At 31.7% G+C, this 19,433-nt stretch overlaps 1 protein-coding gene and 1 pseudogene across 2 annotated transcripts; one reads left to right on the top strand and one right to left on the bottom strand.

Annotated features, from left to right (window-relative positions):
* The window catches only part of LOC140955253 (uncharacterized), an 85,738-nt pseudogene that overhangs the window by 35,658 nt on the left and 30,647 nt on the right, over nt 1-19,433 (top strand).
* LOC118056907 (uncharacterized) lies at nt 7,007-16,483 on the bottom strand. Of its 2 annotated transcripts, XM_035069328.2 has the most exons (10): nt 16,067-16,483; nt 13,320-15,703; nt 12,456-12,638; nt 11,318-12,380; nt 10,038-10,390; nt 9,772-9,951; nt 9,112-9,287; nt 8,746-8,837; nt 8,563-8,673; nt 7,007-7,430 (listed from the first exon to the last, which is right to left on the bottom strand). In XM_035069328.2, exons 1-9 carry the CDS (start codon nt 16,242-16,244, stop codon nt 8,627-8,629), a joined length of 4,656 nt encoding a protein of 1,551 aa, XP_034925219.1. In that variant the 5' UTR covers nt 16,245-16,483; the 3' UTR covers nt 7,007-7,430; nt 8,563-8,626. The 2 variants fall into 2 exon arrangements, with proteins under 2 accessions (XP_034925219.1, XP_034925218.1); XM_035069327.2 differs by having other exon boundaries at nt 11,318-12,638.

Raw genomic sequence — 19,433 nt, 5'->3', positions numbered from 1 at the left:
CGTGATGAGTCCAAGACCAAGTTTATTAATTCATAATGGAAAATTGGTGTCTTACACGTCAGTTAGCCGTTGCATGGATCTAAATGTTGCCGATAGCTATATCCTTTTTAATCTCGTGAAAGAATTAGAATAATAATCAACCATCTTGGACTTTTACTTTATCTATGAAAAGTGCAATTTTCAGAAGTTTAGTTTGGTCCCTTGCACTTTACTATTGTTATGAATATTGGAATCTTTAAAAATTCAATTTGAACCTTGAATTTTTTAAATCTTACATTTTTATTCCCTATAGATTTAGGTATTTATAACTTGATCCTAAAACTTCATTTTTTATCATGTATCAATCCCTATATATTTAGAAAATTTCAATTTAACCCTTGAATTTTTGTAAAAGTTTGTTATGGTACCTAAAGTTTTTTATTTTTTTGTAGTTTATGGACTTTGTAGTTTTAGATATTTACATTTCATTTATAAAACTTCATTTCAGCCCTTATATTTTGAGAAAAGTTAACTTTGATCTCTAAAATTTTCATAAAAGTTTTGTCGATATTGTTTTAAGAGTTTACATTTTGATGTTAAAACTTCATTTTTCTCATGCTGGTTCATTATATGAAAAGCTCAAATTGAAATTATTTATTTTTTTTGCAAAAATTCAGTTTGATTTAAAAAGCATAGTCGCATTAGTACCTTGATGTTGTACGGGGAGAGTGAAAGTTATTAGAAATGGGAGAGGAGAGAAAAAGATTTTGATCATCCATTTCAACAATAAAAAAAATATTAATCTTAATGTCAATGAGTTCGTCTTGAAAAGAGAAGTTCAATTAAGATAGTTTTGCTCTTTAACCATGTCAAAAAAGTAGATCAAGGTTGAAGTGTTTTTTTTATTTGATTTGATTTTTTATTTTTTAGATTGGTTAGAGGGGTTTTAGGGTTGTAAATGAGATTATTGAGGTTTCTAAGATGTTTTAGCTGAAAACATGTTATAATTTTGGTTTTGATAGTTCAAAAACTTGAAACTTGATTTTCTAGTAAATGACACTTCATTTACTTAGATGAATAATGTGTCATCCATTATATTTTAAAAAAAAAAAATTTGACATACAACATGGTGTCTTTTTTTTGCTTAAATTAGAGTGTATATGCTTCACCTTTTACATCCAATAGCATCTAGTATTTGTTTTAAGATTAGGCTTAAAGGCTTGTCCTTGCAAGCCTGACATATTTGGGTCATTCTTTGAGGATGTGGAGGACTTCATTCACTTAGCTCTTAATTTTTTATATATTTAAAATAATGTTTTAAAAAATAAATAATGATAATGATATTTAAAAAAGCATCCAATTATGTTATTATCTTTAAATAAAATTAAAGCCTTTATAGTGATATTTGCAATTATTTTATGAATATTTATACATAAATTTAATATACAAATTTTCTTCAAGAATATAGTGGATGACTATTCAATGAGAATAAAATATATATTTTTTTGTTATTGTGAATTTTATATAGTGTTTACAAATGAATTATTCTTTTTTTTTTTTTTCATGTAAGTGTATAAAAATTATCAAGATATCCTTTTTTTATTATTTTTTTTTTAAACTTTCTTTTCAAATCATGATAAGCTTTTACTTTTAAAAAAAATATGTTTTCATAAAAAAAAAAAACTAAAAGAATAAGGAAAAAGGGCATTTTGACTATATAAATATTTTTTTCTCTCATGAATTTAAATTATTAAAATTTTGTGGATTTTATTTTGAATACCTTAACTTTTTTTATTACAAAAATCATGTTATTAATAAATAAATAAAAAACATGTTTCGTCAAAACATGAAAAAAAATATATAAAATATGAAATGAGGATTTTGACTAAAAAAAATACAAAATCCTTTACCATAATTTAGTTATATTTATCATAAATAAATAAGATTTTGGTATTTAGTTACACCATTCTTTGTATCCAAGAATCTAGTTCCGAATAAACAAATTGTATGAGTTTGATACGCTATCATGGATGGTCATATGTATCAACGAGTTAGGTTTTAGTGTGATTCATAATTGAATATAAATTCAAAACTATTATCCATACCCAACTTATTACCCAATGACCATTGTTTTTTAATGTCTAAACCCTATTCAATTTGATTCGGATATCTATTTAATTATAAACTACTCGACTTTGTTTTCTAAAGTAAAATAGTTGATATAACTTCCTCATAGACATATAATAGTTTAAAAAATCTTCCTGACACTGCAATTTGTTTATCCTTGATATAAAAACTCCAAAATCTACTAACCTTGAAAAATTAAAGTCTCCTAAATGCTACAAATATTAAGAGAAAAACAAGAGTTTAAGTCAAAATTCAAAGAAAACAAAATAAGAAGAGAGTTGAAGGAAATCATCTTGGACCATAAGAAATTCATGAAAGAAATCCTTTAACGAGGCTCTTTGAAGAAAATCCATCAAACCATGATGAAGTAATAAAAAAAATTTTAAAAATACCCTTTAAAGGATAAACCTTCAAGAGAGGAACTTATCACTTTTTTTTTACTTATAAAGTTCATTTTGTTTCTTTAATGCATTAATTTTTGTTGGTGTTTTGAGTTGTTTAACTTCTGGGTATTTGTAACATATCTAAAGGTGGTTGACTAAAGAATAGGAGAATTTTTCATTATCTCCCTCTCTTTCTCTCCCCCTTCCCTTATCTGCACATAAAAAAAAAAGTTAAAGGAGTTGTTAAAAACAAAACAAAACACAAAGACAAGCAATAACGATTGAAATGATATTTGGTAAAAACTAAAGATATATGGATGACGAAGATGCAAAAGGATATTACATGACTAACAAGTGGACTTATCCATTAATTATGAAGCATCAACTATATTTTGAATTGCAATCTCGTGGGAAAATGGTAGTGTTTTGGTACTAGGCAATTATTGGAGGAAAATGACAATGTTTTAGATAATAGTTTTGAAGACTTAGATAAATTAATTCAAAATCTTTTAATTTTCAATTTCAAGACTATTCAAACTTTAAATCCCAATTATTTCCATTTTAAATTGAATAAGGTAGAAGAGTTTAGCATTAAAGAATGTTTTAGACAAGTTGTTCTAGATTAGAAGGCCCAAACTACTTTAAATTCGCCCATAAATCTTCTATTCTTATTTTAATTTAATTATTTTCTTGCTTTGTAATTAAGTCCCTAGTTCAATAAATTTTAGATTGTATAAAATTATCTTCCATTATATAAAATTATCTTCCATTACTTTACTCGACTTTTACATTCTCATAGGAAAGTTATAACTAATTTGTTACAAATTAGTATCATAGTCAACTTTTCTCAACAGGGTATAACAAAAGAAACCCGAGTTTCTCAATTAATGGAAGTTATAATACCATGAAACAATAATAAAAACAACAAAAACAATAACAATAGACATAATATAGAGTTTTAGAGGATTTTATTCATTAATTACAAAACATCTCAAACGAGGTAGACCAAATAGTTAAGGTACTGGGTAAATGACCCATGAAGTCTCCTCTACACACCTTTATTATGTTTGTCAATAGCCATCATAGATATGAAACTGAAAACCAAAGCAATCAGCAAATCCAACTTAAGGCGATGAAACTATATTTTTCTTGTTTTAATAAGGATAATTATGTTGTCTAGGTTTACAAGACAACACAATTTTTTAACTATCATAACACCCCTTCTTAGCATCTGTAAACACACCCCTCCTCAACATCGATTATTCATAGCAATTTCTCATGTAAAAGGTAAGTCAATTGCTTGGTTTCATGAGATGGTGGACATATGAATTATTACCAATTAGATTTTTTTTTGTGAAACCCTTATAAATTAAATTTGGAAAAACAACCTATGATGATCCCATATAGGATTTGATCAACCTGAAGCAAATTGCTTCGGTGAAAACTTACAAAACTCAGCTTGAATTGAAAGAAATCATCTTGGACCGTAAAAAATTAATGGAATAAATTATTTAAAGAGGCTCTTTGAAGAAAATCCATAAATAAAAAAGAAAACCAAAATGACTTTTTTTAGTGTTAGTCTTAGTGCTTATTGTTTTATTTTTTTAAATTATAAATAAAATTTATATTTTGTAATATTGACCTTTAATTTAAAGTCAAAATGTTTCATGTCAATACGAATATGCTAGAGCACATAAATCAAAATAAATTATAAAAATTTAAATCATGACATCATAATATAAGAGAATGAAACTAAAAAGAAAAAAAGTTTAGCTTCCTTAATTATATAATATTTAAAGGGAAAAAAAAAGAGGGGGTTGTCTCAGTTACACTATAGCACTCCATCATACAATTGAGTGGGGTATCTCAATAAAAAAAAGTAGAAGATATTTTTTTAGCACTCCATCATACAACCCATGATTAATAGTATATGAAGATTACCTTAAATTTATATAATTCCTATTCATTTTCTATTTAAGGTTCTTTACTTGACTAGACATTTCAAGTAATGACGTCCTTTTCTTAGGTCACATCAGATTTCAAGTACTATATAATCCACTTTTTGTTTATTGCTTATTATCTATCTACTCACCAACACCTAATAATATTAATAATAGTCATGACATGATTAAAACTATAACCTTAAACTATAGAAAAGCTCTAAATAAAAATATTTTGAATAATCAATATGTTTTGATAAGAAGTAACATATAAGGTTGTTTAAATAAGAGATAAAACTGACATCTATAAATAGAAGGAATAAGAGGAGGTAAAAAGAACTCAAAATAAAGAGAAAAGAAAAAAAGAAAAAAAAAAGTTTTGAGATGAGTGAACAAAGGTTATTTGAGCTAAAAGGTAAAATGGGAGAATGAAAAAAAAAAAAAAAAAAAACAACAATTTGGATGAAGAAGAGAAAGATGTAGAGGGAGGTGAAAGAATAGACATAAAATTAACAATTTATATTTCTTCAGTTTCTACTATATTTGTATTTTTTTTCACTGTCACCACTCTCTTAATCTCTAACTTTTTTATTGCATAACACAGGAAAAAAAAAAAAAACACACTATTGATTTGGTCTTATTGTGTTTGTTTTTTGTTTTTACAAGAAAAAGAGAGAGAGAGAGAGATCCATTTAAGATTAAGGTTTGTTAATTACAGATCTAGTATGCATTGGTTTTTATTTTCTTTTGAAAGTTGTGTCCTTTGATTTTATTTTCTGCAGAAAATTTATGGGTTTTTTAATGCAATGCATGTTTCAAATTTTCTTTGGGTAATAAGTGCTTTTTGTGTTTGTTTTATTTTTGTTTTGCTATGGAGAAAATATAATAGCTTTTTTGAATTTTCCTTTGTATTGATGATAATGATCAGGTTTTGCAATATTAATATCTAAATCCGAAGTCAAATTTTTTATCCAAACCTGATAGATTATAAACCAAACCTGACTTGTTCATGAAGTATCTGTTGAGGTATTCATTGAACATCTGCTAAGCATCAATGCTCACAACTAAACCATAACAAGTAGTGCTGAATTCTGATGAAGGAGAACAAATCAGCGGTTCATACTGAAGTCTCTATGTCATGTAGAGATTACTGAAATCATATGTGCAGAATTCTAATGAGAGAGCACTCCTAAGATATTTGCTAAGTGGTATATAATAAAATTAAGCATTCTTCAGCAACTAAAAATCACTTTTATTTTTGAAAAAACACTTCGCGCAAGAGCAAGAATTGAGCTTGATTCTAGTCACCAACTTAACACAGAGAGAGAGAGAGGTTGTCACAATTCAAACCTTTCAAAATCAAGAACTTTTATACACCTTGTCTGCACTCCGCAGAGCAACCAAATTTATGGATAGCATAATGAGATTGTATTATATACATGGATCACTGAAAGTCATATGAACAATAAAACAACTTCAACTCCAATTAATTTGAGAAATAGCCATAAATTGATCCAATAGCCTCTTTGCCAGAGTCACATCTTTTGTTAAGCTCTTGCTCTTCTTTTGTTGTTGTTTAAGCATATCCTTGGAGCTGGAAAAAGAATTGAGATTTTTTTGTTTGTTTTAAAAGGATTGAGTTTTTTTTGTTTGTTTTATTGAATTGTTCTCTTTTGGCGTTGTGGCAATCTATCTAGTTATTAGTTAGTGGATTTTTTTTTTAAGAAAAAAATAAAAATTATGTTCAGCTAAGACAATTAGTGTTAGAAGTGGTGAAGTTAAAACTAATGAAGAAAAAGTCAAGACTCAGATGGATTTTCCTATTGACCATCCATGTAATAAAGAATGATAACTTGAAGGCTATTAAAGATTACATGATTATTAATTTCAAGATCCGTGAAATTAAAGAATATACGCACAAGTTAGCCCGAACACTCATATTAATAAAAAAAAAATTGATAAAATATTTTCTCACAAAATCTTATTAGGATTTAAATTGTCATTAAAAAATGTTTTTCGATTCTTGATTAAAAAATATTTGTGTTTGAGCCACATAAATTTGCTGACGCAATAATTGAAACTTTTCAAGTTTGCTTTTATCTGGTTGAACCAAGTAGATTTAGACAAACTTTAATCATAAAAGCTTTATTAGTTAAAGAAATAAGTTAGGACTTGATGGATTTTCCTATTGACCATGCATACAGCAGCTTGTTTTTGTTAAAAATAAAAATAAAAATAAAAAACTGTTTGATGGTCCGGAATTTTTCTTGAACCAGTACTTTTATTGCGTCCCTGTCAAAATTTATCTCTAATTTTCTGTTGCAGACTCATCATATATGCAAATGTAAGATTGGGAAATGACAGCACTAAGCGCAACCATCGGTCAAGGTTAATCACAAGCTAGCCGTTGGGTTTCAAATCAAGAGCAAGAGCAACAAAGGAGTATTAATAAAGAAAACATCGAGTATTAATAAAGAAATCATGTTTTTACTCTACTATTTAAGTAAGCAAGCATGGCCTCAATATAGTCTACTGAGGACACAATTAAACACAGACAATACTGTGAAACTTACAGGATTTTAAGAAGATAGAAATTAAAGGTAACAATATTACAGCTACACTTGTTTGTTCTCAGTTGAAAGACAGCATTACAATAGGTTCTTGGTCTAGTCTAGGTTTTATCACTTTACCTTCCGCTTGCACCTGGAAATGACAGCGGCAGGACGTTGAACAGTTCTAGACTCCTCTAAATCCTCGGTTAGAAAATGAAAACTACATAATAATAACAATGCTCTGTTTTTGCAACTTCATGTTGATGAACATGAAGCTTTTTTCCGCTTTGACGGCGTGATAGTTTGTTATGCGTGCTCGCTTTGCAAAAGAGCTGCTAATCGAGACGTGATAAAAGTGTTCACATGATTGCAAACCTAAGATTCTAAGCTACTTATGTGTGCTACGAATTCACCTACCCGTGAATTACGAATGAGGTCTTCATCAAAACCTGACACAGAAGACCAGAAACAAAATTACTTTTCAGTTTTTCATGATAATTAAAAATAAATGGTAAAACACATTACATTACCCACCAAAGTTTAGATTACGTAAATTTGATTTTATTGACCAAAACTTTAGGCAAGGTCAAGAATTATGCAATGTAAATCTCATTACAATAAATTTTGCTTTTTTTTTTTTTTTGGAGGGGGGGATGGCTTCTGATAAATGATCTCTGGTTTGACAAATTCCATCAAAGGTGCACTCTGCATCAGAGCATGTCTTTAGTGCAATTGGGCATGCTCAGCAATGTTCTCTAGTTCCGTTACTACTATTTTCAAACAGGAGATTAACAGCATTACTTTTAGAACCAAAGTTGAAATTAAGAAGTCTTACTAAAGTGATGTGACTGTTAAATCCTTGTTGGAATTAGATCAAATTTATTGTTGATAACAAGTGCTGAGTGAATAATTACGTCTATGAAGTGACCAAGATGAGAATGTTACATATAAAAACATACATGTCTTGTTTAAGTGGATGCGAAGACTGAAGACTTCGAAAACACAAGAAAGGATTGGACAAGAATTTTATTATAAAAATATAGATGTTTTTTTAAGAGGATCCGAAGACTGAACTTTGAAAATACAAGAAAGGATTAGATGAGAAATAAGTGCATCTACTTGAAGGTGGAATGACAACCATGAAGGAAAATAAGGGGAAGTAGATGGTTCTCGGTTTGCCATATTTAACATGGGCCTGTAGATGCACTAATGGGGAAGGATTGGATACCAAAGTAATGCAAGAAAAGAAACGGAAGTAGACTAAAAGTTTTTATGCAGTCACAACAGCTAAGAATGTTTCAATATTATTAAGGTAACATAATACTGAAGATGGATCCAAATAATTGAGCCAGTCAAATTTGAGACGAGACCTTTTCTTTTTCTAAAAATGTTTGAGATTGAGCAGTTGAGGTGGAAAGCTAAACAAAGGGTGGTGAATTGTTACAGTAAACTGCCACAATGAAGGATTGAAGTTCACTGTCATAAGATATGCCTGGATTGATGTTCACAGCAATATGCAATGCCAACGCATCAAAGCATATACAGTCTTTCTATCTTCCAGAGGGAAAAAAGAAAGCAAACCTTTTACCGGAAAAGGGTTTGAAGTTAATGCTGAAGGACCTAAGAAATACAATGCTGTCAAACTTCATTGGTGTGCCTGCTGTTTTTGCTGAAGTTTTCTGGGCAAAAGAACTACAAAGTAGCAATACAGTTTAGTTCAGAAACAAATATCAGAGTTGAAGATACCATACTATCCGAATATACCTTCAGATTTATCGGGAAAGCTGTCTGGGGTGAAAATGGTTCGGGGGTCTATGCTTTGCTGGGAAGAAGCAATCAAAGCTAAATGATTTTTACTGCAGAAAGCAAGAATAAGCTTGTGAATGTTTCATTAATGCATTGAGAGACATTGAAGTCTCAAAAGACAAAATAGGATATAATTTAACAATAAGTATAGTATCAAAGGACAATGGCTATTATCATCTCATTTATCGCAGTGGTTCCCAGAGCAGAAAGACCGATAGGCAAGAAACAGCACTGCTGCATGTGCAAGCATGGTGTTCTATGTGAATTAAAAGCCTAATTTCAATACAGGGATTTCTATCAAGATAACAAAATTGAGTTGCATACCTGGCCCATGACGGAATAAATTTATTATTCTCTGTATCATCATCCTCATCATCTTCATCTTCATCTTCATCTTCATCATCCGAACCTTTGTATGGAGAAATCTCATATGCCTGTTCCAGGCTTATGTTAGACATTAAGTTGCCATTCTCAGCTACCTTGTAAAAGACAGTCATTTCCTACAATAACACAAGAAGTCTGAGCAGGTGTATACCGCACGAAGAACATAAATAGAACTATTCTTTATGAGATAACTTTCGACAAGTTGGCTAGTAGCAAGGAAAAGAGTCTTTTATTGTTGTTTCATCCAATCTCCCATGCAATGATCCATTATAAAAATGGCAACAGTAGTCATGCCAATGCTCCATTTGCAAGGAACGTTCCATGCACGTGAAGTTCAGTGAAACCATCAATTTTAAGAATCCTTCTTGATACCACCAACTTCAACATGGCAGAAAACAATAAATATGAGAACAAAAGCACTCACCATTAATTGAAATTAGAAAACAGAAAACTTCTTCCTTCTGGTGAGAAAGGGACAACGATTTGCTTGTTGCTTATGTTCCAAGAGGAATTATAGCAACTTTGACTTTATTTTTGAAAACATGAACTTCAAGGCATTATGGCTAACATTTAAGTAAAAAAGATGTTAAGAACACATACTTTTGAATTATCGCCAAAATCACCCAACTCTGATTTTCCATCATCAATTGTTGAAACCCTAGCAGTCACAGGTTTACTCTCAGGCACTTTCTGAAGATTGTTGTCTCCCTTTTCTTTTTCCATCTTAACATGCTTTCCTGATTTGTCCTTAGATTTCTTGTTCTCGAATGCTCTTTCATCCTAAATTCATTTTCAAAATTAATAACATTCATAATACTGGCAGCTCACAGAAATTGTGAATTGCAATAAAGCATAAGAGATCATACTGCAGCTCGGTGTTTTTTTTCTCTCTCTTCTTTCTCAGCACGTAACTTTTCCTCGTGCACTAGCTGCTGCTGCCTCCTTGCTTCCTCAACACGCTTTCTTTTCCTTTCCCTCTCCTTTTTTTCTTCTTCTTCCCTCTGTCTTTTCTTTGCTGCCATATCTGCCTCTTTTCTCTTATGTTCTTGGTCTTTCTTTTCCTTCTCTAGCTCCCACTGCCTCAAGTTTTGTTCCTCCATCTTTGATCGCTCAAGTTTCAAGGCTTCCTTCCTCATCTTTCTTTCATTTTCTTTCTTTTCTGCAAGACGCTTTGCAACCTCAGCAGCCTCCAGGGCCTTCACTTTAACATCTCTTTTCCCTATAAGGAAGCACCGGTATTTGAAAATCAATTATGGACTGAAACAGAGGAGATGTTGGAATGCTGTAATAAACATACACTATTTGTTCAATGAATAAGTAACATGATCGTATTATGCCTCTTATTAGGCATGTTTACCATCCTAAGAAAACTTAATCGACACTGAAGTTTTACAGAGAAATGGAACCACTGAAGAAAGGGGAAACCATTGCTAAATAATAGCATGGGATTGCTGTGATATTACAATCAAATGCAAGAACTTAACCTAAAATGACCAAATATATAAAATCAGCTACATAAAATGAGGCAGCTCATTAAGCATTTTCATTTTTTATAAACCATGACAACAGGTGTTAATAATCATAGTTTATAGCTTGATCCAAATTGCCAGTAATATTTCAGTATGCGCAATCTGAACCAATAACATGTTAAATAGTTACAGAGCAACAACAAAAAGCAAGCTGAAGTCCGAACAAACAGCAATCCATGTGTCTGTCAGGAGAAAAATACGACCATATTGGATTCAAGGCTCAGCAAACTTATAATTGAACATGCCTTAACCAATTCTTCAGATTCAACTACATAATGAAAGCAAAATGATCAAATGTACTCATCCCATTGAAGGATTTTGAGCTGAAAACTGAGACTTCTGAATGCTTATAGGGCCACGCTGCCAATTGCGCATTAACTAATCATTTCATAACCATGAAAAAATCAAGCTGTGGGTCTAAAACTTGTAATGCGACACTGTGCTTTAAGCATATGGTAATAATACCAAAGCATATTCAAAGATTCACAAAATGATGAATTTATCTTTTACGGTAGGCATTGATGGAAGGAAGGGGGGAAAATAGTCTTTTTAATAAATAATCATTTAATGGGAACAGACAGGACAAAACAAAAACAAAAAAAAGATTTAGATGATACCTGTAACAACTGCGGCTGCTTGTTTTTGTTGCACAAGTGGAATAAAAGAAGTAATGTTTGACACAATATTGTTATGTTTAGTCTTGGTCTCCGCAAGACTCGGACCTCCTTTTCTCAAACTGGTTTTTCCAGATAAGATTGGCTTGCTCAATCTGTTATGGTGAGATTCGCTGGCTCTTTTGACACCATTTACACCCACTAGGTTCTGATTCTCCTTTGCCTTACTGTTATATTTTCTTCTATTGCCCTTCTGGTTTCCATGGTTCAATCTGTCCCTTCTACAAGTGCCAGTGTAGCTACACTCTGTGTTCACAGAAGCAAGACTGTATCTATCACTGACTATCTCAGAATCATAAACTGATATTGGAGGATCAGAATTATCTGTAATATCAGCAAGCAACCCTCTTTTGACTGAGCTGATCATCTGTTCTGAACCAACAACATCCTTAAATGTTTCAGGTACCTCAATGGTGTTCTCATTTTCTTCACTGATGCAGGGAAGATCTGGAATTGAGCTCACTCTCTTCTCTGAACTACCAGACCTCGATGTGATTCCTTCCCAGAGCTTCCCAACTGGAGACATTAAAGCTTTTCTAATATCCCACGTGGATGGAGCATTAGAAAAAGCTGGGGAGTCAGAATGCAGCCTCCCATGCAAGGTGTCGTTGACGTTGTCATTGAAACATTTCAAACTGGCCTCGAGCTCCGTGCCAGTGTTACTGTTTGTGTTAACGGTGGTGCTCAGCTCCATCGTTTCTAAAACTCCATTTGGGACAGACTGATATAAATTTAGTGTTTTATGTTTGTTATATGCAGTAGCAAAATGGGACAAAGGTGTTTCAAGGCAAACAGATTTGCAAAGCCGCTCCACAGCCATTGCACTTTCTAGTGCATTATTTGAAAGATCCAATTTCTCAAAGTCAATTCCCTCAGTTTCCATACCAAACCACTCATATACAGGCATACTTTGATCGGTACCAATCAAATCCATTGATTGACTATGTGGAGAACTAGCTGAATTAGACAGTGATTTCCCATTACTTCCCAGATGAAATATATTTTCCTGCATGGCAGTTTCAGTAGAAGTCAAAAGTTCAGAGCTTCCCAGTTCATATCTATCTTCAAGTTGCAGTGAAACCTGATTCTTTTCTGCAGTGTGCTGCCTTGTTTCATCGAAGATCACAATAGTAGGGTTTTCCACTGGAACTTTTTCCAATGAACTAGCTTGAGAAACTCCAGTGGGTAATTTTGTCAAACCTGATGGTGAGCGTGCTCCACAATTATTTGCACTTCCGCTCCTTCCTTCCAAGCCAGGTTCAACCTGTCAGAAAACAATTAACCATATGCTCTGCATCAGAGTCCTTAACACAACCAGAAAAACAAATCCACCACAATCAAATTCCATTCAAGCTTAAAACCTATTTTATGTATCAATTTTTGCACAATCTCGCAGGAGCACAAGTTAGTTGTAAAAATATTACTATGTATTTCGATTCAGTTCCTCTAAAATGTCACGGTTTTCTGGTCAAATAAAGGGTAAATGATCAGCCAGAACTATTCCACTGATTTGTTGAGAGAAAGTTCAGGGTTTGTGTGAAGAGGGAGAAGGCAAATGCATCCAAGTATCTGGCAGCACGATTGTGGAGGATGTTGACATTACAAGCTTTTTATTGAATTTGATCTAGCATCTACGGGACATTAATTGGTTTTGTTTGCAGTTGAATTATTTCAGCATATGCATAGGCTAATATGTTGCCAGCAACTGCACAAGCTGAAAATGAGCGGACAGATATGCCAATATAATCACATTCCACGGCATGTGGATAGATATTAAGTCATCTACTTGTAACTTTTACTTGTCATCTAGACTGAAAATGAAACAGCAGACTAGCGGTTCATTATCCATTTTTTAATAAGAAAATTTTTCATGAAAGAGGGGAACCATATTCCAGATTTCATCGAAGACAAATAAAAAAGCTCCGCAGTGCATCAAAAGGAATACCTTTTCAACTTGCAGCTTTGGTGATGAGAATTCAGACCATGCCATATGAGGCCCTGAGTTCTGATTAATTTCTTCAACTGAGCTCTTGATAGCAATTGGTTGCATGTCATCCCCCATATGAGACATGTAAAACCCTTTTGATATTTGGACAGTATCTGAATCTTCCATAGTATTAATATTTCCATTTACATGATCCGTAACAATAGGCTGAAACGGCTTTCTCATCAAACATGAAGAAGCATAAAAGGAACTAGTCAGTTGACCCGCTATCTTTCTCCTCTTATGCTGAGGCCATGAACCCATGACGTAGAAATCTCCATTTTGGTTTTCAGAAATGGCTGAATTAATTTTCTTATGCACAGAGTTGGTATTTTCATCAACAAAAAGAGCAGTGTCATTAACAAAAGCTTCAGATGAATCATTCCAAGGTTTATCTTCTTTACTAAAAACTGCCTGGTCCTCAAGCAATGGCATCTCAACGGACAAGATGGGCTTTTCTTGGTAGTTAACAGATACTTTATCCAATATAACTGTTGAATGCAACAAGGTAGAACCCCGTCTCTCTGATGATAGAGACTGTTGTTTGTTCTCTGATGCAGGATCACCAATTTCATTCAAACCGCAGTCTTCCACATCATCAAAATCAAGTTGCTTGGGCTTCACTAGCTTAACACAGTCAGTGGCTGGCCCTGAGACTGGAACTTCCATTCCACGACTGGAACCATCTGGGTTAGACCTGGAAGTAACAGAACAAGCTTCAACTATCCCATCAGAATCTATATCAGTTTCTGCAACAACTGCGTCACATATACCCAGGTCAACCATGTCCTTTCTTTCAATACAGGGCAGGGCATTTGCTTGAGTACCCAACACTGCCTGGAGGTCAACACCTTCTTCTCTAACCTGATTCAATGGTTGATGAGGTTGTGATGATCTGCCGAAGGACTGTGATAGTGAACCATCATTATCATTTGCTATATTAGATGAAGTATCCAGTATTGGAAGCCCATCAACTCCAAGTTGCTGATTGGAATTTCTGGATCTTGTTATTTTTCCATAATAAGAATCAGTTCTCTCTTCACTGTTCTGGTAGTTCAACATTTTTTCATTCACTCCACAACTTTCATCAGTGATGTTGAAAGGTTTAACCAATTCCCTAAAGTCATCAACAGGGTTGGAAAGCTGCCTTGGTTCTTCCTCAGCATTACCGCAAGAGCCGTCCAGCTTCAAAGATTCATTCACAAAGTCAGCTCGTTGGCTGGAACTTCTAGATCTTGTTATTCTCCCAAAATAAAGGCCACTTCCCTTTTCCTTGCTCCAGTTATCACTTACTTTTGCTTTCACCCTTCCATAACTGTCATTGGAGATAACAGATGAAGGTTTGGCCAATGCAGATATCTCATTGACACAACTGGGCTGCAGTGGTGGATCATCAATAGACTCTCTAATCCTACTGTCTTTGTTGTCGATATACGAAGAATTATTCATGTCCAGAGGCTTCCTTGTAGAGTTGGGTTGAGGGCTTGAACTCGTACATCTTGGAACTCCAATAGAGTACATGATGCTAGCCATTTCATTGCCCCTGTGATTGCCTTCATTTTCCATTTGTGCTTCAGAACTTGCATGACCAACAACAGAAACAAGTTCTGTCAAATCAACTTGGTTAGGCTGTTGTTTTGAAATAGACTCTCTAAGATCATCGTCTTTGACAAGGCAATTAGAGGTGCACGCATTCCCGGACTCCTTCAAATAGCTGGCTTTAAGTCTAGAACTTCTAGATCTTGTACTTCGGCCATGGTAAACATCACTAGAGTTTTCCTTTACCATGCATTCACCTACTTTCACCTCTTCTCCAACGCAACTTTTATCACTTGCCTCGACAAGTTTGAGTGACTCTGACTGATCAACATGGTCAAACTGTAGAGAAGTAACCCCAGACCCTCTAAATCGACTAGAACAAGAACCAACATTATTTTCAGCACTTGGACAGGTTTTACCTGTTTTCACACTATTGCGAAACTCCAGAGCCTTTTGCCTTGATTTGGATCTATGAATCCTCGCCAGTGATTGGCTGTGATCAGGTACAATGTCTGGCATTCTTGCATCTCTACAATCTTGTGGGGACGCATCATTAAATTCCAGCTCAGGAACTCCATTTAAGTTACATTGAACGCCATCAATAACAGGTAACTGTGACAAAACAGACAGTCTATAACCTGAATCGAATCTTTTGTTGACAAGGCCAAGTTCTGTGTGTAAACCACTTGGCAGGTCACTGGTATTGGTAGTAATAACAGGCTGTACTGAGTAGGCACTAGTGGAATAAGGGTTTGCAGGGTGAGGACGCGGCAGTAATAGTCCTGATATGAGATCCTCTTTATTTTCTGTAATAACACAGCAGTTTGCAGATAATTGAGAAACGACACAAACCACTAGCAACTCATTTATGAAATTTACAAGGAAAAAACATTTTAAAAAATATATATCTATAACCTAGGCACCATTCCATTCCATTAGTCCATACCAAAAAAGAAAAATTACTCTTTGAAAACTCTAATCCAACTATCATGTGTAAACCAAAAGTTGTCCATAAATTAATTAGACTTTAATTAACAGCCACAGAACTATCTCCACTATAATTGAAAAATCCGAAAACCCTAATATGGAAAACATTCATAAAAATTGGAATTAAAACAGAAATTTAAACCCTAGTATCCCGTAAGCCGATTCCGTGAGAGTGAAATTACCATTTGGAAGGGAGGAGAGAGACGGGGAGAGGAGCCAGGGAGGAGGGGTAGTTCCATCAAGAACACATTTAGAGGCGAGGCGGTGATCGAAGAGATCGGCTTGGTGCTTGACTTGTTCGAAAATCGATAACTTCCTTTCAAAGATCTGAAGAAACAGCTTCTCTATCGTAGTCGTCATTTTCTCCTTCTCCTTCTTCTTCTTCTCCTCCTCCTCCTTAATGAATCGACGCCATTAATCAATAATCAATAAATTCACTGATGAGTTATAAAAATTATGAAAAGACTGGGAATATTCTGTTCTGTAAGGAAGCCGGAGGGAGAGAGATGGGATTTGATTATTGACGGTGAAGATTTGATTGCGATGAGCGCGGATTTGGATTTCAAATTTTTAGATTTTGTTTTTTTTTTGGTGACTGTAGTGTTGCATTTATTTTAAAGGGATGGGTTAAAAAATGAGGATAAGTTATTACATGAATAGATATTACTGGTCTGTGTATATATGCCCTGGAATATTTAAAAAAAAAATTATTTTTATTTAATTTTATTATAATTAAAATAAATATTTATATAAAAAAAAAAACCAAGAAAAATGTGCCTTTTTACGCCAAATTTTCATTTTCTTACTTTTTTAACTTTAATAAAACATATATTTTAATTAGTAGTATAGGTTTTTAAATAAAAACTAAAGATGATTAAAATAAATATTCTTAAAAAAATTAATAATTTTAATTAAAGATAAAAAAATATATAATTTTTAATCAAAATTCTCTTTCTTAATTTATGTTTTATTATTATTGTAATGAAAACAATTTTTTTTATGATAAGAGCTTTTTTAAAAAATAAAAACATATCATGATTTCAAAAACTGTTATTAATAAGAAAAATAAAACAAATTACAACTTGGTGGTTTTTAAGTAAATTTACAAAAAAAAAAAGTAATTAATTTTATAAAATTAAATAATTAAAAAATAATAAAATACAAATTTTATTCTTATTAAGTATTTATTATCACATTAAAAAAAAATCAGTTCATGTATAATTATTCATAAAATAATTACTAATATTATCATCAAGACTTCTAATATTATTTGAAAAACTATGACATAAATAGATTTAAAAAATTATTTAATAATTTTATTTAAAATAATTGTATTCTAAAATAAAAAATAAATAAAAAGAAATTGATTGAATATTTAAAAAAAACAGGTGTACTTAAAACTAGAAGGACAAACCAGCATGCCTCATTTTTGTTATCATTTGTTGAAGTTCTTAAAACAAATTGAATGGATAATGCATAATCTACTAGAAAAAAATTTAGATTATCCCGGATGATTAAGATATAAGGGTTCGAGTTTTAAAACCCTCTAAAACTAATTTTCAACCTATTTTAATCTTAAAAAGTTATCATATAGACATTAAAAACCCTATTTCTAACTTCAAAACACTCTCTAATTAGTTTGAAAATAAAACAAGCAAATCAAATAAAAAAACTCAGATTCTTATGTACTTTTTTTAGCATGAGTGAATGTCGTACAACCTACATCAAACTCCTCCCTCTAAGATAAATTCACTAACACTAAGATCGTTATTTTTTTATGTGTGGAATATCCAAAGCTTTTCTCTCCTCTTATTTTCAATAATTTTATTACTTCTATGTCAACTAACAAGAACTGAAACCTAAAAAAGGATAAAGTTTAGGAATGAAATGTAAACATTTAAAATTACAAGGATAAAAACTATAATTTTCAAAAAATATAGGGATAGAAACACCTAAAAAAGAGTCAAATGAGATTTTTAAAAGATTCAGGAACCATAACATATTTTTTGCAGAATAAATTGACAATAGTTCAATAATAATAAGGTTTTGCTTTTCATTAATTTTTAAAATATAATAATACTATTCATTGAACAATAAAACTATGTTATATAATATAATATAATATAGTAATAATAGATTTTTTTTTAATCTAAACATTAATTTCTTAAGATATTTACTAATTTAAGGATCAAACTTGTTGTGGACCAAAAAATATGCATTAATATTTGTGTTTTTATAGATATATTAAGAAAAAAAAAGATTGGATTGAGCATTCATTTGAAGATACAAAAAGAGAAGAGGTTTTTAGAAAGATACATATTGGAGTTTAAATATTTAAAGAGTCTTCTAAGTTTAAGGATTTGAAGATATTTATTGAGAATACAAAAGAAGTTAAAGTGAAGCTTAAAGTGGATTATGATAATGGAAATCAAGTCTTCAAGATAAAATAACTTAAGTATACTATTTTGATATCTTGTTTAAACTTTTATGATATATTTAAAATTTAGCTTTAAATAGGTGCATCAAACAGAGTACACAAGCTTATTATATATCATTTAGTTAGCAATAAGCTTAGTTGAAAAATGACCATTATCCCTTGCTTAAACACATGTTCTATTTTGCTTAGTCAATCACTTTAAACATATAGTTGAATAATTTTTATAACTATAATGTTTTAAAAAAAAAATTATTGTTTTTGTCCAGTGTCTCACTTTTGCTTTGTACATTACAAAATTTCTTAATTTACAAGATGACAACTAATGTCCTTGGTGGGCATATATGTAAGCATTTCTATTGTATATTTTCAATCTCTCTCTTATAAGTTGTTGATTTTATGCTAATCAATTTTTAGATTCTTGTTATTTCTTTTTAATAGTCAGTTTCATAAACTAGTTTTTTTTTTCTTTTGTGTATTTGATTAACTAGTTAGAAGTCTTGATAAAGATATACAAGAAGATCGAAACATTTAGTTTTTGAGGCTTTTTCCATATTCATGTGTGCTCCTTGTTTTTTTATGTAACAATTCATTCATTCTTCACAAATAATCTTGATTATTCTTATTTTCTCAATTATTTATAACTCATTCTTTTATGGAGAAACTAAACTTTTATTAAGATATCAATGCTTTTTTTCTTTTTTTTTTCTTACACCATTCATTGAGAATATTTGAAGCCAAATCCGTACATCACAAAAGCTTGTGCCTTTCATTTATAAATCTACTTATTTAGAGAGTTTGTGAGATAAACTTTAAGTGAATAAATTATGAAAATGTGAACAAGGCTTCAACCATTTGAGATTTAGGAAGTGGGATTTTGAGAGCTTGTGAGTTTAAAAGTTATGATCTTTAACTAGTGAAAAGAATTGTTATATGGAAAAAGATGAGGTCTTATTCTTAAAGAAGGTTATCATGGTTAAGTATAATATCTAATTCTATGACTTGAGGAATGGTGTGTGTTAGAGTGGAACCACTATAAATCATGATGTTTTTATTTCTATTACTTATTTTTTAATTTATTTATATTTGTGATATGTATGGTTTATTAAGTGGTT

The sequence above is a fragment of the Populus alba genome, chromosome 1 (genome assembly GCF_005239225.2).
Source record: "Populus alba chromosome 1, ASM523922v2, whole genome shotgun sequence".
Classification (NCBI taxonomy): Eukaryota; Viridiplantae; Streptophyta; class Magnoliopsida; order Malpighiales; family Salicaceae; genus Populus; species Populus alba.
The sequence above is the reverse complement of the archived record's forward strand: the minus strand, read 5'-3'. Positions and strand labels throughout refer to the sequence as shown.